General features: G+C 43.9%; 1 protein-coding gene across 1 annotated transcript in view; it reads left to right on the plus strand.

Moving 5' to 3' along the window:
* EFNB1 (ephrin B1) overlaps positions 1 to 25,286 on the plus strand; it is a 58,354-nt gene that overhangs the window by 10,700 nt on the left and 22,368 nt on the right. Inside the window, exon 2 of the mRNA XM_069747332.1 lies at positions 24,978 to 25,255. Within this exon, the coding sequence (XP_069603433.1) occupies positions 24,978 to 25,255 (278 nt within the window). The remainder of the gene's footprint in view (positions 1 to 24,977; positions 25,256 to 25,286) is intronic.

The raw sequence follows: 25,286 nt of genomic DNA on the forward strand, positions 1-25,286 counted from the left end.
GCCATAGCAGCCATCTTGGTGATCCTATGAGTGATCAAACCATTGCAGGTTCAAGTCCCCAAAATAAAATAAAAGTTTTAAAAATATAGCAAAGTGTGAGTTTAATTCGTCCTCCTTATTTCCCATCTAAAAACTCAGGAAAAGGAAAAAATAATGAAGTCCGATCTATTATGACAAAATAATTTGAACTTCACGCTAAACAACGAAAGAAAGTTAAACACAGGAACTAATTTTTTTTTTTTTTTTTTGCATTCCCCACAAAAAATTACAATCGAAAGATAAAAATCTTGTATCTATGCCAAAATGAAATCCATAAAGAAAGCTAAGCTCAGTGCATTAAAATCAAGCCCAGCTCCATTGACGGAAAAATGTTTACAGATCTAGGAAAAGGGTGACACAAACCAAATTTTTTTTTTTTAAATTTATCAATTTTTTGACCATTAAATATAAAAAAAAAAATAACTTTTCAAGTTTGGTATTGTCGTAATTGTACTGACTTGAAGAATAATATTGGTAGGTCATTCTTGCCATGCAATGAATGCCATAAAAACAATACCATCCCCCCCAAAAAAATACAATGGCAGAATGTTGTGGATTTTTTTTTTTTACGTCCATTACATGGTCAAGTGATGTCATTTAAAACTAAAACGAGCCTTTTATATGGCTGCACTGATGTCAAGGAATAAAAGTTTTGGTTTTTGGAAGTTAGAACAAGAGAAGTAAAAGGTCACAACCTGGAAGCTTCTGACTCGAAGAGGTTAATATGGCTTCTGGGCCTCCACAGTGATGATGTAGACAATGTATAAAGTTATTAGGATGTGGGATTGTCAGCAGTGCACGTCTCGGTGGTTAGACTGGTGCTAGGATACCGGTAATACCTAGGAAGGGTTTTGTTTCATAGAAACTTACTGAGTTGCACAATTTCTACAATTCTGTGATCCCTCCGCAGTTTCTGAGCCGCCAGAAGTTGCAGTGAACTGCACCTCGAGTGATTCTATACTGGTGCTTCATATAGGTCAATGGAAAATGGCAGTTGTGCCATGGAAGTGCTCGGTTTCATTAAGAAGGTGACTGGCACTGCTCCAGAGCTTCCCCACCAGCGCCCATGACACTGAGACACGGCTCCTGCATGGATCTTGGATCAGGTTTACACCTTGGATCCGAATAGTCCAAACCTTTTACTAAATATGGCTCCTTTCAGTGATGTGACCAAGTCGTCAAAAAACTTGGCATTCAGGTAGAATTATGGTGAAAAGTTTTCACCATAATTCTACCTGAGTGCCAGGTTTTTTTACGACACTAATATTGGTGTGTGTCGCAGGACTGTTCTGTATTATCCTTAGAAAAACACCTTCAGGTTTTCACCCGAGTGCGGATTATGTACTCTGCATGCACAATTTCATCTGTAAAGAAGTGTTGCAGAACCATTAAATAGTATTTAAAGCCATAAGCAATCTCTGCCGCCTGATCCCTGCCTTGACGCTCTCCTTTTGGAGCATTAATCAGAGTACACGTCTCCTTTTAGTCCTGCATGTCTTCCACTCGTAGAACAAGTGCACCGGATCCTTTGTTCCCTCTTCCAGTTATTTGCCTCAATCCATGAGCCATGACAGGTGTTCACCTTGTTTCCATTATTTCAACGTACCCATTTCCATTACTGAGTGGCCCCATTTACTGTGCGGTGTAATTGATTTATTGGCTCATTTTTTTTCTCTAATTGCCCTGATTCATTGCATAGGTAGGATGTGATCTGTGGTTACGAGACAGCAGCCATGATAATTTCTCACCCGCGGAGTGTGCACACCCGGTTACATCACACTCCTGACTCTGCTCCGTGCAAGCTTCCTATCCCCATGTCCATTGTTTCTGTGCTGATTGCTCATTGTTCCTGGGCTCTGGCAGTAGCCTTGCTCAGGGCCGTCCATACCGGTGAACCATGCTGTCACAATAGCTGGATGATGGCTTGTAGCCTGTCGTGGGAGGATTTGACTTTTTTCTTAATGTCATTTTGAGGCACTTGGTTAGAGAGAGCATGTTGTCGGATTCATGCTGCACAAACCACAGACAGCATGAAACCACCTGGTTGAACTATTAGAGCCATGTATGTTTTACTACGAAAGAGTACACCTACTTGGAAAAGCCGGCCATGGACGGTCTCGGCTGACTAGTTCAAGGCTTCTGCCCAGTGGCTTCACCCTGCCAGCTCCAGTTGACTGAGAGATCTCACTATACCTGTACTTGGGAAGAGGATCTGTCAGTCGGAGTGATCTGGGGGTGTAGAAGCCACCAGAGACTGTCCTTGAGTTACTCAAGTGAGATGCATTAGTCTGTAGCCAGCTTTTGAAAGTTGGGTTTACTTAGAAAAGCCATGGTGCATTTGCACAGCCAGTTTCCATATTGTCCTGCTCATGGTTCGGGCAGCATGAATCTGTCATGGTCCCTCTAGGGTATGTGCAGATCCAGAAGTGGCAGCACTTTGGACGCAATGCATATTCGCGGAGTCCAAAGCGCTGCCGGATATTGAACGCATGTGAATCTGTACGTGTTCCCTGAACCGTGCGGAATCACCGCATCTAATACATTCTGCAGTTCCCAATCACACAAGACCTGCTAGGACTGAGGACGTCCATTGTGCAGCCTTGTTTTCTACCATCATCTGTGATCTTAGAGCGACAAGCGTCCAAGCTCTTGAGGCTGAGGCCAGCACACGACAGGAAAAGTGACATGAAGACACCCTTGTGTTTCAAGTAGTAAGACAGGATGGGAGGCAACGCACGGGAAGACTCTCCCCATACAATAATAGGCTGCTTTCCACAGATTACTACTTTCATCTTCTGACTCTTTCTGTGCTGGATTGCGTGCAGAACAACCAACAGTCTGGATCTGTGGTTTTCCTTAGACTTTATTCACTCATCAGTATTTCAGTAGTATTTGCATACCAAAACACAGAACAGGTGTCAATCTTTTACAGTTTTTCTGATTATTTCCACTCCTGGTTTTGGCATATAAATACTAATGCAAAATCTTGACCAATAATGGGGCCTTACCAAGATGTTTTCACCTTGGACCAGAACTATGGAAGGTCACGATCGCGTCACATTTGGTCTGTACGCAGGAAATGCTGCTGACATACAAGCTAAGCATCTTACCCTGGTGCGGTCTGCCTGGTATAGACTGCTGTTCCATACAACAGTGCCCGGTAACTCCTATACCACTTTTATCTTGGGTCCCTATAGGTGACAGGTGCCACTGAATGGCAACCAATAGTCACATACGTTTATTGGAGACCATAAATATAGTGCGATCCCAGCAGCGAGCGTCTCTTCCAGATCTGGTTTGCTAATATTTTTGCTCAGATATATACCAGGGTACGGATTCCATTTAAAGCAACGTAATGGATCTTGAGGCATCGGCCTGGTGGCTTAGTATCATGACCTCCGTATACAGTGTGCAGAGATGGCTGCCTGTAGGCTAATATCAGCTTTTGAAACGTTCATAGTAGGCCATATGCGTCGTGTTAACAGCACTGGAAATCTGATCTAGCCTTTATTGTTCCGTAAAAGTCATTCGTGTGAACCTTCAGGACTTGAGCTATGAAGGGTGGGATTGACACGGACCATCTGACTGAGGCTCCACCAAATCTGGGCTACCGAATGCTCCCGGCAACTCTGACAAGTTTTGGGTGTCACAACAAACTAATCAATCAGTTCGGACATCGGTGTCTAATGTCGGGGTGTTCTCCAGATGACTGTGTGCGGGCAGCTCTGTCTGGGGTATTTTTAGGCCTTTGTTCTCCTCCTGATCTGTAGACCACCAAATAAATGTGTTCTGGGAAACTTTCTCTGCCCTTTATCCCTGTGAGCTCTGTTCTTAGAGCTTTAACCTCAATGTTCTCTCTTCTGTCATCTTTTTTAATTGCAGTTTGACAAAATAATCTGTGACGTTCTGGACTAAACGGTGCCGCGCTTGTGAGCTCCTTCCAGTCTCTGGTTGTCATAAACGCTTATTACTTCCATTTACGCTCACAGCACAGTGTATGTAGGCTGGAGATGACGCATATGGAAATTCTCGCTTTCCGTGCTGGATCCGTAGCGCCATCAGATCGGTGCATGGCTTCTCTGCTGTAGCTCGGGAGCAGTGCTGGTCCTCTACCAGCAGTGCTGGGTTTCAGTGATTTCTCCAGCAGAGGGCTGTCCAGACATTTCTACACAAGCTCCTACTCCAAGGGAGTCGCTGCTTAAATCTTGTGGCTTTTTTTTTTTCTTCTTCTTTTAGTTTTTTTTGTCTGGAAAAAAATTGCATTGTTAAACTTTTTAAAGATCTTCGTTTTGAAGTCCGTAGATGATCACACCAAATATTGATCGGCTTTACATTTCTTTTGTTCGTTCACTTTCCTCGTTGTCCGTTAAGTTTCTTTTTATCATCGCTTCCATATTTAATAAATAATATAATAATAATAATTTTATTTATATAGCGCCAACATATTCCGCAGCGCTTTACAAATTATAGAGGGGACTTGTACAGACAATAGACATTACAGCATAACAGAAATACAGTTCAAAACAGATACCAGGAGGAGTGAGGGCCCTGCTCGCAAGCTTACAAACTATGGGGAAAAGGGGAGACACGAGAGGTGGATGGTAACAATTGCTTTAGTTATTCGGACCAGCTATAGTGTAAGGCTCAGGTGTTCATGTAAAGCTGCATGAACCAGTTACCTGCCTAAGTATGTAGCAGTACAGACACAGAGGGCTAATACTGATAAAGTGTATGAGAACATGATGCGAGGAACCTTTTTTTTTTTTTTTTTTTTTATTATAAATGGGCCACACAGGGATCGTTAGGTTAATGCATTGAGGCGGTAGGCCAGTCTGAACAAATGAGTTTTTAGGGCACGCTTAAAACTGTGGGGATTGGGGATTAATCGTATTAACCTAGGTAGTGCATTCCAAAGAATCGGCGCAGCACGTGTAAAGTCTTGGAGACGGGAGTGGGAGGTTCTGATTATTGAGGATGCTAACCTGAGGTCATTAGCGAGGTCATTATTTGAAAGCTTGTTTTGCAGTCTCGTCTGTCTGTAAATATCTAGCTAATGATTTTCCTCCCTCCAAGATGCCTTTTGCCAGGGTCAGCACTTGGTACTTTTCATCTCTTTTGTCCATGTGTACCCTGCTTTGAAGTAGGATACAATACAGATCAGTGGAATGTTCACAGCGGTTGGAGATGGCGGTGCTGACCTTGTTGGAGGCAGTGACCTGTCTAGGCCATGCTTATATTAATGAAGGCAGGACGGTGTTTGACCCATGCACTGGAGAGGAGGAGGGCAACCGAGATCAGTTGGCTAAGGGCAGGGTCACATAGGAATCCTCACATGGGTGCAGTAAAAAGATGTCCAAGCACCTCTGCAAGTGCTGGATGGAGTGCAATCAGCTGTGTGTCCACTAGAGGGCCCCAGGGATTCAGTGCGGAGGTTCCCTCTGCTATCCATTCACCAGTCATGGTCCCTGCTTAGATCCATGTCTGGTTGTAGCACAGCGTCCAGTCCTGGGAGAGGATCCAGGGAAGTGACAACGTGTAATGACTGCGTTACAGACACTCCTTTCATGTTCCCAAACGGGTTTGCTGTCTGTTAAACTCATTACCGCGACCCCTCCAGCCTCCTCGCCTATTTCACTCATTTACTTTCTCGATTTCTTCTTCTTCACTCCCTCTTTCCTTCCTTTTATGACCCCCATTCGCCTTTATTTTTCTCCTGTAACAATAATTCTCTTGAGTTAGAAGTTGGAAATATTCCGCAGCTAATCAGCGCCAGGAATTTTGTTTTCTTTTCTGCGTGCTTGGCCTGAGCGGCGAGATGTGTCTTCTGGGAGATTTCTAGTGTGGTCTGTAACTACAAAACCCAGCGTGCTTTGCTTTAATTTAATCTGATCATTACCCGCAGAGGTTTTTGGGTTGACGTGCGCATACAAACCCCCCTTTTTTAGGTTGTAAACCGCTGATTGTTGGTGTACGTACCTCCTACGCCCCCTTCTGCAGTAGACCCTTGTGAAGTCTGTGTCCGTTTTTCTTTTCATGGTATGTTTCATTAGCTTCAAGGCTTTCGTTTTTTAGCCCTGACTAATGGACTGTTCTGTTTCCTCGGTCCAGACTTGGCCTAGCTGTGGTCCAGTTATGAAGGAAGTCTCCCTCTGGGCATGGGAGTGTCTTGGTCTTCCCAGGATTCATTCTTGGCCTTCTTTTATGTGTCTGGTAATCTATCCCAGCTGGGCTGCTGTGTGGAATCCAGCCTGCTGAGCCTCCTCGCCTTTCTCACTTTTGCCTCAGCTCTTTGTTCCTCTGCTTGCTGTTGCCTGACTCAACAGCTGAGGGGTCTCTGCTACAAAGACGGGGAGTCGTGTAACGGAGCACCCAACGTGAACTCTCTCTAAATTGCTCTGTGGATCATACAGGGGAAGGTCCAATGTGCTTTCTCATTTATCTGCCATCATCTAGGATTTTTAACATTTACCTCCCATTTAGATTAAAGGTTGAGATGAGGCAGAAATTGCTCAGAGAAGTCTGTGATGTAGGTAATGACCATTCTGTGCCATTGTCATGAGGTATATCCTCCTCGTCCATCCGGCACTCTCTGGTAAATTCTGCAGATACAGCCTTCTCCTATCATCTCCTATTCAGTGTTAATACAAGGCTCATATCCTTCATACTAATCCTGTCGGCCATCTTATTACTCATCTGTGCATGCATCTGTTCTGTGAGGAGAGTGGACTTGGCCTCTGTCCCCATGGCTGGCCCGTGTTGGAAGGCTCCATAACGCCCCTTTCACACATCAGTTTTTTGCTATCCGTCGCAATCCATCGATTTTTGAAAAAAAAAAAAAAACGAATCCAGCAACAGATGCCACCGGATGCGTTTTTTTCTCATAGACTTGTATTAGCGATGGATTGTAACGGATGGCTTCACGTTCCATCCGTCGTTCACCGGATCCGTCCTGATTTGCATAAGGCGCCTTCTCTAGACTTTTCAAGCACATAAGGGCCCCCATTCATCAAAATAGGTGATCTTCACTCTGGTTTTGATGAGGGGACAGGCTGAAGTGCGATGCTTCCGATTCATTAAGTCGAGGCATGATGTGGCATGTGCGTATTGTCACCAATCTTTCTCCGGTACCTCCTGGAGTAAGATCTGTGCTGTACCGAACTCCGCCGCTCTTCATAAACTTGCCAAGTGGAGTCTACACGCCTATAACCCACCTATGCTCCGAGCACTTTGTTGGAGCTGCGCAAAAATGGCTTGGACACCTAAAGTCAGACAGCTTTACCACCGCCTTGAGTTGTGCCAACATTTTGCAACTTTATAATGCTTTGAAGGCCAGAATCCTGGTGTAAAAGCTTTAATGAATTAACCCTGGATCTAAAAATTAAAAAAAGTATAATTGAGGTACAAGTGTCTACCTAGCCATACCACTAATTGTATGTGTACGGCACTAATAGTTTTCATCTTTTTTTCAGAGGAACCTAATTCAAGATTCTTACGAGTGGATTAGAGGTTCGTTACAACCTTGGAAAGGTTGAAGAAAAGTTTTTCTTTTTGTAATTGAGATGAAAGTTTTAATTTTTTTTTCCCTAAATCGTAAGTGCTCCCTTAGTCTTTCTATGAAGTCTTGGTGGAAGCCTTGTAATGTGAGCCATTCCTCATGAGATCTCTTTGCCAAATCAACCTTTAAACTCCGACCTTGGAATGAGCCTCGCTCCTGTGTCGACACAGGTGTGGATCGCTGAAAGACATGGTCTCCCTAGAAACCCTAGCCATCTTGAGGATCAAAGGCGTGGAATGTGTTTGTTGGGGTAGCGCAGGGAGTGTTGCCCCTCCGGACTGCACACACTGTTAATGATCTGTATTGACCAGACTGTAAAACGGAATCATTTTCTCTTCTTGCCGGTGATGTGAGAAGCTGAACCCCTTTCCATAACTTTGCTGCTCAGTAGTCCTCTGCACCCCTCTAGGTTGTAGTTTTGGGGCATTTATCTCTGGCTGTGCTCTTGCGGGACACATTGGTTTAGTAGATGTATCGCAATTGTTAATAGTGGAATTATTTCTTTGTCTTACTACTTCTACCAGCGAAGATGGCCTGTTAATGCAAAAAGGTTCATTAAGTACAATTGGATTTAGTTTCTGTATTTTTCTTTGATGTTAAGAGCATTGAGTTATTAAAGATGTTGTTCACCATTGAATAAAAAAAACTTTTCTAAGATCAGATCGATTTAAAAAAAAAAAAAAAATTAGTGTTTTTTTTTTTTTTTTTTTTTTTTTTTTTTTTCCCGTGGCTCCAGGACCAAAACAATTACTGCCCCCCCTTATCCTGGCTGAGGTGGGTCATCCATATATTTAAGGAATAATGTCATTGCCACCTTGGATCCATTATGTAGATCCTCTGAATTTCATTAATGGGTGTGGTGAAGGTTAAATGTGTCCTACAAACAATTGCACATAGACTATAAACTGGACAACACTGTTTTAAAGAAAATCTGTCAGATTATCAGATGTCCAAACAGCTCATTCCAGCATGTCTTAAGCACATGACGAAAATGGTTTTGTTTGCTCACCTGGCAATTTCAGCCGGTGGTCATGCCTGTCTGCTGCCAGTCAACACTCAACTACGTAGGGCACTTCTGTTTCTTGTTCAGGGCTCACGTCTAGTGCGCAGTAGTTGCTTTCCAGACCTACAATCCTATAGTATCCCTTTGTTTGGTGGCATATTAAATGAAAAAAAAATGAACATTTGCTATAATTGAATTATTTTGTAAAAGAAACACTCGGCCTCTGGTTTCTTTTCCCTATTCACTCTTATCTGTCAGCCATTTTTAGTTGGGGAGCTGCTGACTGTCTACACCCCTGATTACCAATGTCTCCAACATCTTATCAGACCCTCTGAAAAGAATGCAGGGGTTTTCCAGTGCTGCTCTTTCACCTTGGATGTTGTGTGTCCTGTGTGTGTGTCCTGTGTGTGTGTCCTGTGTGTGTGTCCTGTGTGTGTGTCCTGTGTGTGTGTCCTGTGTGTGTGTCCTGTGTGTGTGTCCTGTGTGTGTGTCCTGTGTGTGTGTCCTGTGTGTGTGTCCTGTGTGTGTGTCCTGTGTGTGTGTCCTGTGTGTGTGTCCTGTGTGTGTGTGTGTGTGTGTGTGTCCTGTGTGTGTGTGTGTGTCCTGTGTGTGTGTGTGTGTCCTGTGTGTGTGTCCTGTGTGTGTGTGTGTCGTGTGTGTCCTGTGTGTGTCCTGTGTGTGTGTGTCCTGTGTGTGTGTGTGTGTCCTGTGTGTGTGTGTGTCCTGTGTGTGTGTGTGTGTCCTGTGTGTGTGTGTGTCCTGTGTGTGTGTGTGTGTGTGTGTGTGTGTGTGTGTGTGTGTCCTGTGTCGATACCTGTCAATTGTGGTTATGTGGAGTCATAATGATTGACACCTCTCATCTCCAGTGTGTAAGTGAGCGGCAGCAGATGAACACTAACTTCTTTTCATGTATAATAGTACCATCTTTTTCTGTTGGTGTTCATGTACATTAGCTGTGTTTTCTACCACGGAAAATCTGCACCAGCCATGTTGATATTGCAGATGTTTACAGGGCAAATTGACGTGCTTCAAATTACAATCCGCAATCCTAGTAGAATAGTTTTTCTACCCAAAAATCCTCTTTCTTATGTACACCCACCCTTTTTAATTTTTTTAATCAATTTCAGTTGTATACTTGGAAACTGAATTCTTTTACCCCAAACAACTGTCCATATTTTTGTGCCCCTCTCGAGCTGTGGGAATACTTCTACATTCATGGCGGAGGAAATGACCAATTATATTTCTGCAAATTAAAACCAGCACAGCTGTTGCTCACATCCACCCTCCTCCCCACCCATTATGTGACAGGTGCATGCTTCACACAAAGGGTTAATTAACAGGTGTCGCTCCCTATTTACACACACTCGGCTTGTCTCTAGGCTCAGAAATGTCCTTTCTGGTGTAATTACGGCCATGTTGAACAACAAAACGCCACATTTCATGAAGTGTCTGTCACGACGCTTAGCCTGCAGAAGTTGGGTGTCCAGCATAGTCGGCCCGTGTGCTGGTATCTGCTGTTGAGTTCTGACACCTGTCTCTTCCCCCCCCCCCCCATACATGGTCCCTTTTGTGCTCTTACATTTTACATATTCCCTCTTTTACATATGGCGCCTCTGTCATAAAAGCTTGCTGAGGTGTATGATCACGTAGAGATTTTTCTGTGTCGGCAGCTTTGTTGTAGACCTTGTCCTCCCCGAGCAGCAGGAAGGCTCCATGGTTGGCATTTTATATTCCAACTCTGTAACTTTAGGCAATAAAAGATTGCTCTGCACATGTCTACGTCCCATTTAACAGCTTTGCCTCAAGCATTCTTATCCTGATGTTCACAGATGAAGACCCTCCTGTTGTACAATGCCTGGACAGTACTTGGATTGCTAATACTACCTTTACTCTTACTCTTCACTCTTTAAAAGTTCAGCACTTCCATCATTCCCCCACCAGAAAAAATAACTTATGAATGATACCTGTGCCCATTGAAAGGATTGGCGTGTCTGGCTTTGGTATGGAGCATTCTAATTTTGTGTTTTGCTTTGTTTTCAATGGCCTTTAGAAATTGTAGATGTCCTCGGGCATCACTTAGAGGGATAGACTGCTGATAAGCCTCTTAACTCTGAATTCCCTAAATTCTAAAAAAAAAAATGCCAAAGATATTTATCACTTATCCACAGCATTTGTGATAAATGTCTGGGGAGTCCAACTGCTCAGACCCCCACTTGAACAGGTGTCCCGATCCCCATGCTCTCCAATATTGCTCCATTGATTTTCTGACATTAGTAGAGATGGCCTAGTACAGTGTTCGGAAAGAAGTACGATCGAGACCTCCTCCACTCCTGTACCGACAGCTTGTTGAGTTTAGTGGAAATGGGTCAACGCTTCATTTTTCAAACCCTTTTGATTGAGTTTCCTGCAAAGATTAAAGCTGATTTCTGGATATCTGTGATCAGTTAATCTGAAAAGTGAATCTCCAATGCAGACCACCCAGACATATCCATATACTTAAACCTTGTACCCAGAGCCTAGCAAATGCATAACGTGTATCCATAGGATTTTGTTCACCGGACCGAGGTCAAAGCTTTACACTTTGGCCTGCGATGAGGAGCAAGCTATGTCCGTACGTAGGCTCCTTGCCGTTTTTGTTACCTTGCCTGTTTAGAAGTTTGCCGCGGGGTTTCGGCGAGCTACCTACATATGCCATGCTGTGCACTGGCCATGCCGGTATATGCAATATTAATGCATTGCCACCACAGTTGGCTTTGCTCCTGGTGTCATCTTGGCAGCCCATGCTTGCTTTTAACTTGGTACGAATGGTTTTGGGCCATTTACTTCATCATTGTTTCACTAATGTGTTTCCATCTCGGGAATCCATGGCCTGCTGATATACAACGCATTCCAAGTCAATTATATAGTGGGCGTCCATCATTAATGAAATTTCCACGACCATGTAACCTTCATTGAGAGCCAGTTCTGGCTGTCTAGCCTTAACTAGTGTAGGAGGAACCTGGAGCACAAGCTGAATATTTAGACGTTCAATAATCGGTTTTCTAGCAGACAAAGTGGAGTATAGCGGAAGATTGCCTCGTGTAGAACAAGAATAATCTGTGTTATGGGTTTATTAGCAAATATAAAGTGTCTTGTCATTAATTCCTCTGAAATGATATTCCCGTGATGGAAGGCTTTATATGTGCCGTGGAGTTCATTACTTTACACTTCAGCTGCAGTCTTCAAAATACTAAAGGGGCATAATGAGAATTGGGTGGGAGTGGACGCTCTTCTACTGGGAATTGCTTCTTTCTAGATGTTTTTCATTAGAGGTCATGGCTTTATTGCTGCTTCTTTCATTCAGGTCATGGAAAGATATTGTTTCTCAGAGCTCGGCTGACCTATTGTCTCACATTAAATCTTCTCTTGTCCTTTCCTGGTCCTTGGTTTTCTGTAGATGAAGACGTAGAGGGATGGAGCTTTTTGCCAGCTAGTCCCTGGTGTCACGTACCAGATTTTGCTGGTGACCTCAGCAGTTTTTAGCAGGTAGCTTTTACAGCATACTGCTTTTCAGAGTGATATAGAATTTTCTTGCAAGGTGTCTCACTCAATAATGGTTTTCTTCAACATATCTGCAAATTCCGTGTACTTTTTTTAAAAGAAGATTCCCTGCCTAAATCATTCCTGGTTGTGTGAATTGTGATTAACTTCTGGCTCCATTAATTTGAGATTTTGAGGATTTCCTATGTTCCCAGCTGCAAATTAACTCTCCCATACATTTCTTCTTAGCTGCCCTGGACCCAGCACCTCCCTTCCCTGATCCTTTTCATCAACCCCCATCTTGTTCTCTTGAGAGGCTCGCTGAAGAAGGTGGGGGGCTTTGTGAAATTTGTCATGGTCCCTGCACTTTATCCATCTTTTTGAAATAAAGAAATTGGAAGGATACCGAGGGTGGGGGGGTGTATAATGCTTAGCTCCCTCCCCCTGTCACTCTTGTTCAGAGTCCTCTCACTCTCAATGAGTCTGTGAATAGAAATCTGCAGTAATTGGATGCAAATTATACAGAGGGAGCCCGAGGCTGCCTGGAATTCCTTTGGGGGGACAGGAGGCGAGGGTATAATTAAGATGGCAAGAATTAGGAAGAAGAACTTGGTGAAGGGTGGGACAAGAATTCATTTGGATTTTAATCCCTTTATTGTTTGAGAGGAAAGGAGTACTTGGTGGGCACTGGATACTGTTCTCTGGAAGGGTTAAATGGCCAATCATCTGGTTGGTACACAGCTGGTAAACACAATCTGTTTCGGAATTTACATTTTTTGGCATGTCGCATCATATTTTCAACAAGGCACTCGTAAATACATGAGGTCTTCAGGTTTCTTGGAGATTTCGAAGAAGCGGCTTTTTTTTTTTTTTGTACCCTGTTGCATATAAGATGCATGGTGACGACCTTCTCGGCTGGGGCAAGCTTCATCTCTCAGCCTTGTAAGAGTTTTTATACCTCTGTTCTTCAAGGTAAATCTTGCAGAGCGCCTTTTTAAGATTTGTTGTCTCTGCTTTCAAGGCCGTGTCAATGGACTAAAGAGTGAAAAGTGTGAGTTTATTGTGGTCATCATGAGGATAAGACCTATGACGTGTAATGGGGTTAATGGACTCACTTTTATTGTTCCCCATATCTTCATTTTTCTTAAACAAATTCCATTGTTTCAATTGTCAGCATGTTTCATGGCTGTAAGCCTGATGTCGGGCTACATAGTGGTGGAGGTGGACCTTTACCTGATCTCATGTGTTTATTGCTGCTCGGTCAATAAGTAACACCTAGTCAGAGTTCAGTGGTCAGAATGAAGACGCTGACCATTCCCCAGCTGTCTGCATGAGCGCAATTGTGCCATAATCCATGTATCTGCTGTAATGGGAGGCTGGTGCTCCATTTAAAGAGTGAATTTTGCCCTTTTGGATCCCTGGGAAAAGTAAACTATTTTCACTCTGCTTAAACAATAAAGGCTGCCTCCCCGTCTGATGGGTTTTGTTTGTTCATTGTCCTGTACGAAGTCCATGAGCGTGGTCTTCCCCTATTGCAGTCTACGTAATTGATTTACTTGTGGTCATTATGATTCATGAGTTTCCATTAGAAATTGACGCCATGACACCATTGTGAACATGAAGAGTAAGGGTCCCCAGACACATGCGATGGCTGAATTGGTGCTCGTCCATCGGCTATCTCTCCCGACTTCTCCATATACACGAAAGCTCGGCTCAGTCTAAAGTTAATAAACCCAGGTGTGGATCTGGGAAAGTCTCTGCCAGACAGCTCTAGCTCAGTGGCTTATCTCCTTATTAATTAACGGGTCAGGGGAGAATCTGGAGACTCCGATACGCATTAGACCCAATGATATTGGTGGTTTCGGACTATTTTAGACTAATGTATAGGGGAAAGCCTTTGCGGTAAATTTGCCAGGAACAGAAGAGCTGCATATTCTTTAGTTTTTTATGTCTTTTTGTCCAAGTATGTCGTTGATTTGGTTGTAGATATTCTCCATTTAATTCAACAGTAAAGAAGAAATGGTGAGAATTTTCAAACATCTTAGTGTTGGGTATTACCTGTGTATTTGCAGCAAAATCCAGTTATGGATATTATAAAATCTAAGAGCCTATATAACTCGGCTGTTCCCTGATTCTCATGTGGCGAGGAGCCATCATGCCTGCCGGCCTACGTATAGAGCCCAATGGGGGAGCGGCCACTGGGAGCTGCAGGAGACTGATGCCCGAATAGGATTCGCTTTTTCCTCATGTGAGAGATCTGACACAAAAGCTGCAAATTGGTCACGTAAATCTTGTTAGGATGACTTATAGCCGAGTAGTTACATGTCACGTTCTTGAAAGCTGCTATTGCCCTTATGTGAAAAGTGGCAAATAGTGGGCCACCATATGTCTGCCATAAGATGCTAGAACATTGGCAATGGTGTCTTGGCCTAATCTCCCTGCAGGCCTAGCGGCTCTGTGATTTGTGAATGTTGTCAAAAGAATTGCCTTTTTGCCCAGGAGCTTTGCACTCCCTCACTGCGGGACTTCATCTCCCATGCTGGGAATGAGGTAAGAGGGTGGGCCGCCACTAGTTCTTTTCATTGCATAGGAGGGAGGCATGGGCAGAAAGAAGTTTACTTGACAGGAAATGACAGTAAAGGAACAAAAAAAATCCCTGAATGATGTGAGTGACAGGCCCGGCTTTTAATTGGCGCTAGAAAAGAGACAATGAGCCTCAAGTTCTGTTGTCTGGTGCAGGCAGGAGATCCTGATGGAAAATGGGGCCTAATGGGCCTTAACCCTTTCAACTTTATTACTTTTAACACCTTGTGGAGAATATTGTCTTTTTGCCTTTATTGCAGGTAGTATTATAAACCACCTAATTGCTGTAGCATGTTACATTGGATAGTTCTCGGAATTACATTTGGGTGGGCAACCTTTCCCCGCATGCACTGCTGGGCCTGTGTAGTAGGCTTCTCCTGTGTCCTTCAGCCCCATCCTGCCTTTGTTTTATATATGGTGTTTGTTGCTGTACGATGGAGAGGGGTCTTGTGTTCTCAAGGTTGTGTAGGGTCTTATTAACATGACCGCATCCTGTGAATAGTTACGTGGACTGGATCGCATAGAAGCAGCCATGTCATGAGTAACTTGGTCACTTACAACTTCTACTGCGGCAACATGGCCCAAGATCCTGTAGGTTTCAGCTTTTGGTCACATGCAAGCTCATTGCCAATTCCTAAGTGATCTTCGTGTCGTGTGGCTAAAGTTACCATGTAGTCCTAGCCAAAATCTGATGACACAAATCATTGGGCACTGTGGGCTTGCAAGATGATTTGAGTGAGTTTTGCAGCAGCTTTCTCCTCTACCTCATTGTTAGAAGAGGCGTTACTGTGGAGGTGTTTTTTCTATTTTTCATCCCTTCTCAACTCTGAGGTGAGAAGCCAGTGATCAAGAAGACATGGAGATATTGGGGAAGGAGGGAGAATAGCCTAGGGTCGACAAGGAGATATCGGGGAAGGAGGGAGAGTAGGGTATAGTAGGGGGTGAAGGAGCAAAGGTTACTATAGAAACTGGTTTCTGCCTCACTGGTGAATCTTGTAAATCCATTTAGAGACCAGAAAGTGGGTGTGGAGAGCGCACATCAATACAGGCCGGTGTGCGAGACAGAAGAGGGCTTAAGTGTGTCTGTAAGGGGGAAGCCACGTGAATAAGCAGAAGGAATAGAGGCACAAAGAGTTCTGCCTGTCCCTTGTCTTGGACAGTCCATTAAGAGTCACCCTTTAACCCCAGACAATAGAGCTATACTTGTCTCAAGTATATAGACTCCTTCATTTCCCCCATACTGGCCTCGGGGGAGGAGTTTTTTTTAATTAGCAGGGCTGGGGGTTTGGTTCTCACAGTAAGGTCCTCTCCGCCCCGGCTGTGTACCTCGGCCACATGACTGTGGAGATCCAGTGTCTGCTGTTGCCCAGATCGTTTATGCCGCACTTCCTATAGTGGAGCTCTGTGTGGTAGCCGTGCGCCCCTTGATCAGTATTACGTAATGATACAGAGCTTCACTATTCATCCTTGGGCTCGCTTGGCAAGATATTTTTCCCTTGTAATTAACCCAAGCAGTGCTGAAGGAGGTGCACTTCAGGGTTCGCCGGTACATTACCACCCAAATATGATAGCTTCTTGTTTTTTTTTACTCTTTTTAGCGATATGACCACACTTAATGTGTATGGTCATATAGGAAAGCAAGCACTTGCAATATAAATCAAGCCTTATACCTACATTTTGGTATGACCTATTTTGTAAAGGTTTTAAGATCTTTAAAGCAACTCATTACTTGGCAAATTTTTGACATCCATAGTTAATGCCAATTTACTTGACTGTTGACCGTTGCATGACGTGATGACGTACTTGCACAATAACTGCCAGAGCTTTCTAGGTCCAAGAGACTTTCACTCTGAGATGTGCTTGTCTCCAGAAATTCTGCCTAATCTCATCACATTTGTGAATATAAGGACAAAGCCGCGGGAATGTTTTTGCTAATTATAAATACATTGGGCAACATCGGTGGCTCATTCGTTGGCACTGTTGCTTTGCAGCACTGGGGTCCTGGGTTCAAAACCCTCCAAGGACAACATCTGCAAGGAGTTTGTATGTTCTCCCTGTATTTGTGTGGGTTCCTTCCGGGGTTCTTCACCTCCCATAATCCAAAGACATACTGATAGGACTCAATCTCTATTCCCTTAAGGGGACAGTGATGATGTCTGTAAAGCGCTGGGGAATATGATGGTGCTATAGAAGTAAAATCCTTCTATATTTCAAAACACACTTTTTCGGTGATTACTTTGTATCTCCGTTCATACTGCACCCACACACACAAATGATACACCATTTGAAAGGTAAATTTGCCCCCTTCAGCAAGAAAATAGCCAAACAAACCACATATCCACGATGTGATCACAAAATACACTTTAAACGTTAATTTTCATAAACCTGTAGTAAGGAAAAATGACCTGCAGGTGGCACCACACTACCCCAAAGCATACTAATACAAAGCTGAAACAAATCCTAACATTTGCCTTGGGGGGGCTTTCCAGCTTGCCGAACTCCTTGCCCTGCTGATTTCAGGCAGGTACATATAAAATATTTGCAGCATATAATATTTGCTGCATATGTGGAAGTAGAATAAAAGGAAAACTTTACCTGTTTAAGACTTCAGCTTTAAAACTGAAGATATAAATGAATGCAGCCTAAAGGTACCGTCACACTAGACGATATCGCTAGCGATCCGTGACGTTGCAGCGTCCTCGCTAGCGATATCGTCCAGTGTGACAGGCAGCAGCGATCAGGCCCCTGCTGTGCTGTCGCTGGTCGGGGAAGAAAGTCCAGAACTTTATTTGGTCGCTGGATCTCCCCGCAGACATCGCTGAATCGGCGTGTGTGACACCGATTCAGCGATGTCTTCACTGGTAACCAGGGTAAACATCGGGTAACTAAGCGCAGGGCCGCGCTTAGTAACCCGATGTTTACCCTGGTTACCATCCTAAAAGTAAAAAAAACAAACACTACATACTTACCTACAGCCGTCTGTCCTCCAGCGCTGTGCTCTGCACTCCTCCTGTACTGGCTGTGAGCGTCGGTCAGCCGGAAAGCAGAGCGGTGACGTCACCGCTCTGCTTTCCGGCCGCTGTGCTCACACAGACAGTACAGGAGGAGTGCAGAGCACAGCGCTGGAGGACAGACGGCTGTAGGTAAGTATGTAGTGTTTGTTTTTTTTTACTTTTAGGATGGTAACCAGGGTAAACATCGGGTTACTAAGCGCGGCCCTGCGCTTAGTTACCCGATGTTTACCCTGGTTACCGGCATCGTTGGTCGCTGGAGAGCGGTCTGTGTGACAGCTCTCCAGCGATCAAACAGCGACGCTGCAGCGATCCGGATCGTTGTCGGTATCGCTGCAGCGTCGCTAAGTGTGACGGTACCTTAAAAGGGACCAGACAGGTTCTGAACCATCAGATTTTCTGTATTATTGGACAGTCATTGAAAAGTCTTATCTTCCTTCTCAGGTGGCAGCTTATTGGTGACCTGGAGTCACCTCTGGTTCCAAGTTTAAAAAAAAAAAAACTGCAGTGTTGACATAACTCAGACTGTACATTGTTTCCCGATGGGAGAGATTGGTGGTAACAACCTTACAAAAATTGAAAAAAAAAAATAAACCACCCCTTGGGGGAAAAAAATGTAAAATAATCTGCAGATATTAATTTTTTTTTAAAGGGATAATCCCAATTATTATACAATGGTGTAAATACGTTCAGTTATGGGGTCAATTCTCCATTTTTACTGTCAGTGGCACTGCTGTACAGGGAGCTGCTCCGTTCACATAGATAGGGCGGTGTTGCACTTCCCTACACTGCAGATAGATGGCAGTGCTGCTGTGAAGGGGAAAAAAATGCTGCGGGCCCTGTTCTTCTGCAAGGTCCTGACAATCGGACCCCTTCTGATCAGCAAGTAAAATACCATTATGTTTGATGGTGGGGGATCTCCTTTAGGCTGGAGTCGCACACAACGTATAAAAAAAAAATCGGTCCGTTTTACACGGATGAGAATCGCAGAAGTGTTCCCTGAACAATGATCCGTATGTCATCTGTGTGCAGCGCGAGGATGCGATTTTCTCGCATGTAAGCATCCGTGTGACATCCGTATGGTGAGATTTTCTTGCCGACCTGCAAAATGGACATAGAATGGGTCCATGGGCTCAAATATTCGTGAAAACATCATCTCATTAAATACATTTACATTTGACCAGCTTACTTTTCCTGAAATTGCCTGCGACCCCCAACAACCAATGTGTGAAAATTTTGCATGGGCCGACTAGTAGAAGTAAAACAAATGACTACCAGCCCTGTCCTAGAAAATCGGTGTCCTTCTTTCAGAAGCTCCGTCACCTCCCAATCATCCATCTATTGTTGATCTTGAATATCTAGAGGTAGAACTTGAAGAGAACATGCACGTCACAATGGCTAGTATGCCGACATCCTGTGACCTTGTGGCCAGGATCCTGAGGCTAGCATTTATAGGAGGCAAGTAAAGGGGTCTTCTGAGCCGGGGGCCTTTCTTTTTTTTTTTTTGTTTTTTATTGCATAACTACGAGGCATTTACAAAGAAAATGACTAAAGCATTCTAGTGATTTGTCAAGTGCTGCGTCTCAATGATTTTTGCCAATAAAAGAGGCATCTGTGACACTGGGGAATGCTGATGGTGAACAGTTAATTCCCCGACAACATAACAATGTTGTAAAATGTGTTAGGAGTTGCCCTGCAGTTTGTAGACAATTGTGTCATAGAATTAGACCCTCATTTTACGTCTGGGCGTCTGTCTACGGAAAAGGGCATCTTCTCTATGCCATTATGTTTAGTGTGTTTCTTTTTTTTTTTTTTTTTTTTTCCTCTTTAAATACCTTTTTAGATGATGGAAATAGTGCATGCTTGGCACACCTTGCACAGGCTGCGTCCTGTCTTTACAAACCTCATTAAACTATTTAATGATGCCTTTTTTTTTTTTTTTTTTGCTCTCCCCCTTCAACAGTAGATTTAATAGTGGAGATTTATTTTTTATTTTGTGCATCAGCAAGATATTAAAGTGCCTGGAACGTTGGCCATTTTTATAAATTCAGGCTTATAATAGATGAGGATAAGATAAGTTTCCAGGTTTTCGACCAATTCTTTTATTGATTGCAAACTTGGCATTACATGCAGATGAAAATCAATGGAAAATAAACCAAAAAGGTGTACAAACCTGGCACCAAATTTGGCAAATCCCTCGCTTAGCAGGTCTGCGGATAACCCAATACTACACTGGTTTTTGAGAACTGCATTTTAATGCATATATTATTCTAAAATAGTTTTCCATAGTTGATAGATTTTATTATTTGTGCTTTGAAGTTACTAGAGGTCAGAAAGTGAGTAACAAGATGCCATAATGCTGTTTGCGTACTTTCTAGGACTTAAGTAACCGTTACACTAAACGACTTACCAACGATTACGACCAGCGATACGACCTGGCCGTGATCGTTGGTAAGTCGTTGTGTGGTCGCTGGGGAGCTGTCACACAGACAGCTCTCTCCAGCGATCAGGGGAACGACTTCAGCATCGTTGAAACTGTCTTCAACGATGCCGAAGTCCCCGGGTAACCAGGGTAAACATCGGGTTACTAAGCGCAGGGTCGCACTTAGTAACCTGATATTTACCCTGGTTACCATTGTAAAAGTAAAAACAAAACACTACATACTTACATTCCGATGTCTGTCACGTCCCCCGCCGTCAGCTTCCCGCACTGACTGTCAGCGCGCCGGCCGTAAAGCAGAGCAGAGCACAGCGGTGACGTCACCGCTGTGCTCTGCTTTACGGCCGGCGCTGACTGTCAGTGCAGGGAAGCTGATGGCGGGGGACAAGACAGACATCGGAATGTAAGTATGTAGTGTTTTTTTTTTTTTTTGTTTTTTTACTTTTAGAATGGTAACCAGGGTAAATATCGGGTTACTAAGCGCGGCCCTGCGCTTAGTAACCCGATATTTACCCTGGTTACAAGTGAACATATCGCTGGATCGGCGTCACACACGCCGATCCAGCGATGACAGCGGGTGATCAGCGACCAAAAAAAGGTCCTGATCATTCCCCAACGACCAATGATCTCCCAGCAGGGGCCTGATCGTTGGTCGCCGTCACACATAACGAGATCGTTAGCGGGATCGTTGCTACGTCACAAAAAGCGTGGCGTTGCAACGATATCGTTAACGAAATCGTGTGAAGGTACCTTAAAGATGTTACACTCAGAATTCTCCATGGTCTTGTTTGCCTAGCCCCATTTCTCCATTGTAATGCCCTGTATCTTGCATAGAGAAGTATTCCTGGAAGGGAGGCGTGATTAACTGGAATGAAGTGACATTTTTTTTCCGCACAGTTCCAATTTAGCGGATCATTCAACCAAGCCATGTGGCCCAGATGGAATAAAAACTAGCCTGTGTTACTAAATATATTGATTGTCATTTCCTTTGTCGTTTTAATGTTCTGCTTAGTGACTTTGCCCTCTTGGGAGTAATCAACAATAATGTTACAAAAATATTCAATCCCGCCACTGAATTTCATCATAAGGGATGTGAAAGCAAACCAAACTGGACATAATCTGTCAGATAATTTATTAGGCTAGTTATATTAGTCATGAAAGTCAAATTACTGTAAGTCTTTACAGGCCAGTCTAGTAGCCAGGCAAAAAGACCTTCGTACACGTCCGTAGCAAACAGCGGAAGTTAGGCCCTCTTAGCCAATTTCTAGAAAAATTAGTTATCTGCCTTCTATAGTCAATGCAAAATGTAATTCTTTTTGCACACTAGGCCAGAGTGCCACATAGCATTATAATAATGTGTTATTTTTGTTTTTTTCAACTTTGTGTTTTGTGCAGAAAATCTTCTGCCTAACTGTCCAAGAAAAGTGGCTGTGATTTTCTTAAACTCCCGATCATTGGGCGGTTTTGGTGTTTCTCTATAGGCTTCTACGTGGAGCCTCAAAAAAAAAGGCAGGTATTAAGGGCAAAATCAAAACTTTTCTGTAGAAAAAAAATGCACTAAGAATGGATCTTCAAATCTGCATCAAATAGGGGAAAACGTGGCAAAAACACAAAATTGTGTATTGTTGTACCTGCAGAAAATTGGGAGATAAAAGGCCACGGAATTTGCACTACATGTGAGCACAGTCTTATACCTATAGTGATGGTGGGACAATTTTCCCAATTTGGATCAGACTTTCCCCTTTTGAGTATTCCTGATTTTGGCCCAGAATATTCAGTGGAACAGCCAGAAATGAGATTTTAGGCTCTTCAGACCCGGGATTATTATCCATAACCTCTTAGGCGAGGTTTGTTACCGTCATGCCTATTCTTTTTGATACCTGATGAAATGGTGTCAGGTGAAGCAGATGGGGCCGGTGACTGGTCATTCGCTATGAATTCTTGGAGATTTATTGGCTTTTGTTCTACTTTTCTTGCCCTGTTGCCAACTGGCTTGGCAGTCCCACCCCCTCTGTGCCAGCCTTTATGCGGCTGAATGGAGGAGGAATGTAAGCCACATTACACCGCTTTGATCGTTAACTTGCCCACTTCATGAGGGTAAGGAGTGTTGTGGGGACTTGAGAGGGGGGCTTGTTTAGACTCTCTCATATGCAAATCACCAGTATTGAGAGCTGTGGAACGTAATGAGATAACACGGCTTTAGAGACCCCAGCACAATCGTGGAAATCCTAAAACAAAAGCCGAGCCGGGACGTGAAAAGGATTTGTCAGGCAAAGACTGGGGGGATCCTTGTTCTCCCCCTCCCGGCACACACACAACAGATTTCTTTCCCACCCCCAGTGGAGCCTAAAGCCCTAAGGATATGCAGATTTTCCATTTTAATATTCATGAACTTGTCAGGCAGAGGTTCCAGCCTGGCAACTTACTTCTAACTTTTTTTTTTTTGTGAACTCCTTCCCCAATGTCACTAAAGGAGGACTTGAATGACAGCCTGAACCACAGTGATACTTTCCTGCCTGTGAAATAGTTTTGTGTATTGATCAAAATATGGAAATGCGCAGATCTGGAGCCTTCATCCCATGAGCCTTCGTCTTCCTGAGGGACGCTATCGGCAGGCTTTGCGAGAATGATGTCTCTAACCGCGCTGTGCACGCAGGTCCACGCATGTCACCATACACACATTAAACACACCGCTTGTGAATCCGGCCTAGCAACAAAGCATTTCTTGTTTACCCAACTCGAAGGGATCATTTTTCAGACCTCACAAATCCCCTCTTCACCTTTCCCATCAGAAAACACCTCCCTGAACAATAAGAAAATTGGGGCCTGCCACCTGATAGCTCTCCCAAGGAACCGGGGAGAGAGGAATGTGCAGAGCTAACTGGCTCCTGTGAGACTGCCTTTGTGTTCGGTGTCTCAATTTGCTGGGGGACGCCCTGCCGAGGCTTTATGTCTTTCCCTGGAGACTGCAATATATATGTTTGTGTGTAGAAATATATCTTTTATATAAACCCAGAAGGGCCGAGACCTCCCCTGTATACTAAGTGACTCGCGCATTAACCACTTCGTACCCTTGACAGCGGTGACTTTTTATGACTTATGAAGAGTGTCAAATTGTCGTAGATTGATGTTCAACCTTATTTATTTTTTACTCTAATTAAATGGGCATATAGTGTGCTATGGAGTGGACACCCAAAGGTGCATTTGGCTCTTATGCCAAATTGTTCGATTGCTCATCAGTTTTCTTACACATGTAAGGAGAACGATGGGCTCTCAGAATCTCCGGTTTTGTGGCCTATTGAGACCATCCAGGCTAGTCGCATGTTGGGGTGTTAGTTTGTTGTCACCGAATGGTAGGTGCTATTGGTCCTAGACAGATCTGTTTATTCTTTATCATTTATCAATGATTCTTTGGAGGTCAGTATTATCTAGTAAGCGTCGATCTTAGTGTTCTTCTCAGTGTTCTCTTGCGCAGACCTAATCTTCCTTGGTTTAGGAACCTGCTATTACTGAATGAAGACTTCCATGTAAATTGCCTTTCGCGTAGCCTCTTGTAAGAGATTGTTTGCAGTGGAAGTTATGTTATTTAAGTGAACAAGTGAATTTCCGTGTCCTGAAATGTGCATCGGAGCATGAAGTGCGTGTCGCTGCTCCCTCCTGGGGCTGGAAACCTTCGTTGTAAGGCTTCTGCTGGGACGAGTAATCGGATATGGCTGACTCTGGCAACCATGTGGTTAAATATTTAACGAGACTCGTTTTCGTGGTAAACCTGTCTTTATTGTGCTATAAATAAGATTGCAGCCATTAGGCAAACAAACGTGCTGGTGACCAAGTAACGCTCTCCAGACGGAATAAGAGTCTAATGAAATATCATTTTATCTCCCTCACTGGCCATACGTTTATATTAGCGCTGTAATCCCGTATTGACGTGGAGAAAGCAGGGTTTCTGTTCTGTAAATGACCCGTGGGTCACCGACATGTTGGCACTGCCCCTGGAAGGTTAGGAAGCAAAGCTCAGCTTTCAGGTGTAGAATACATCTGCTTTGAGTTATCTTTGGGGGATTTTGTCTTCTCCCCAGGTAGATAAAGTAAATTCATGGCAGTTCTTTACAGGTGTACAAATTGCTGCATTGGGCTGTTATCTCCTGTGTGAAGCCGCCTGGGGGTTCAGACAGACTCCGATGATTCACACGTGTACTCATCTACACCTACAGGCTTGGCCACCTGAGACTAGACACCCTTTCCTCCTTCATTCCTACCATGTGCGTTTCTCAGATTTGATTGACTTTCTCTTTTGGGCAGTATACGGGAAGGAGAGACTGCTACCTGACCTTGTACGCCAAGATCAAGTTTCCAGCCTTACCTGACCTACTTGGAGCAGCATGGAGGTGTCTTACGAAGACTGTGTGATGCCAGCTGCCTGTAAGCCAGCAGCATACACACTCCCAGTCTCCTCACATGTTTTGTTAATGTTGGGTGATGTCCAAATGCCAAACCCTGTCTTAAACTCCTGCAGTGTCTTGGCTTCTGGAGCTCCCGGTTCCTGCTTCCTTGCTGCAGGCTCTTGATGTTCTGATTACATATTTGATCTCATCTTGGATGTTTCCTCATTCTGCACCTTCTCTACATTTGTGCCTTCATGATGGGACATAAGATTGAGGAAGTTACAGGTTGGGCGGTGAGCTACATAATGAAAATGAGAGGTGTGATGAATGTGGGAAACGTCTGAAGGTGTGGTTGTATGTTGGAACAGATGATGCTCATGGGGTGGCTGCTAAAGAATTGCCATAAATCTCCTGTTCTAATCTATGTTTTTGTTTCTTGCAGGTTTCTACCTGGAAAAGGCTTGGTTTTATACCCAGAGATTGGAGACCGTTTGGACATTATTTGCCCCAAGGGGGAGCCATCGCGGCCTTATGAGTATTACAAGTTGTACATGGTGCGCAGAGACCAGGCAGATTCATGTAGTACAGTTATGGACCCCAATGTCTTGGTCACCTGCAACATACCTGAGAAGGAATTTCGTTTCACCATCAAGTTCCAGGAATTTAGTCCAAACTACATGGGCCTAGAGTTCAAAAGAAACCAGGACTATTATATTACATGTAAGTCATCGGGACACCACCAGCCCAGACC

Source organism: Ranitomeya imitator, chromosome 2 (genome assembly GCF_032444005.1).
Source record: "Ranitomeya imitator isolate aRanImi1 chromosome 2, aRanImi1.pri, whole genome shotgun sequence".
Taxonomy (NCBI): domain Eukaryota; kingdom Metazoa; phylum Chordata; class Amphibia; order Anura; family Dendrobatidae; genus Ranitomeya; species Ranitomeya imitator.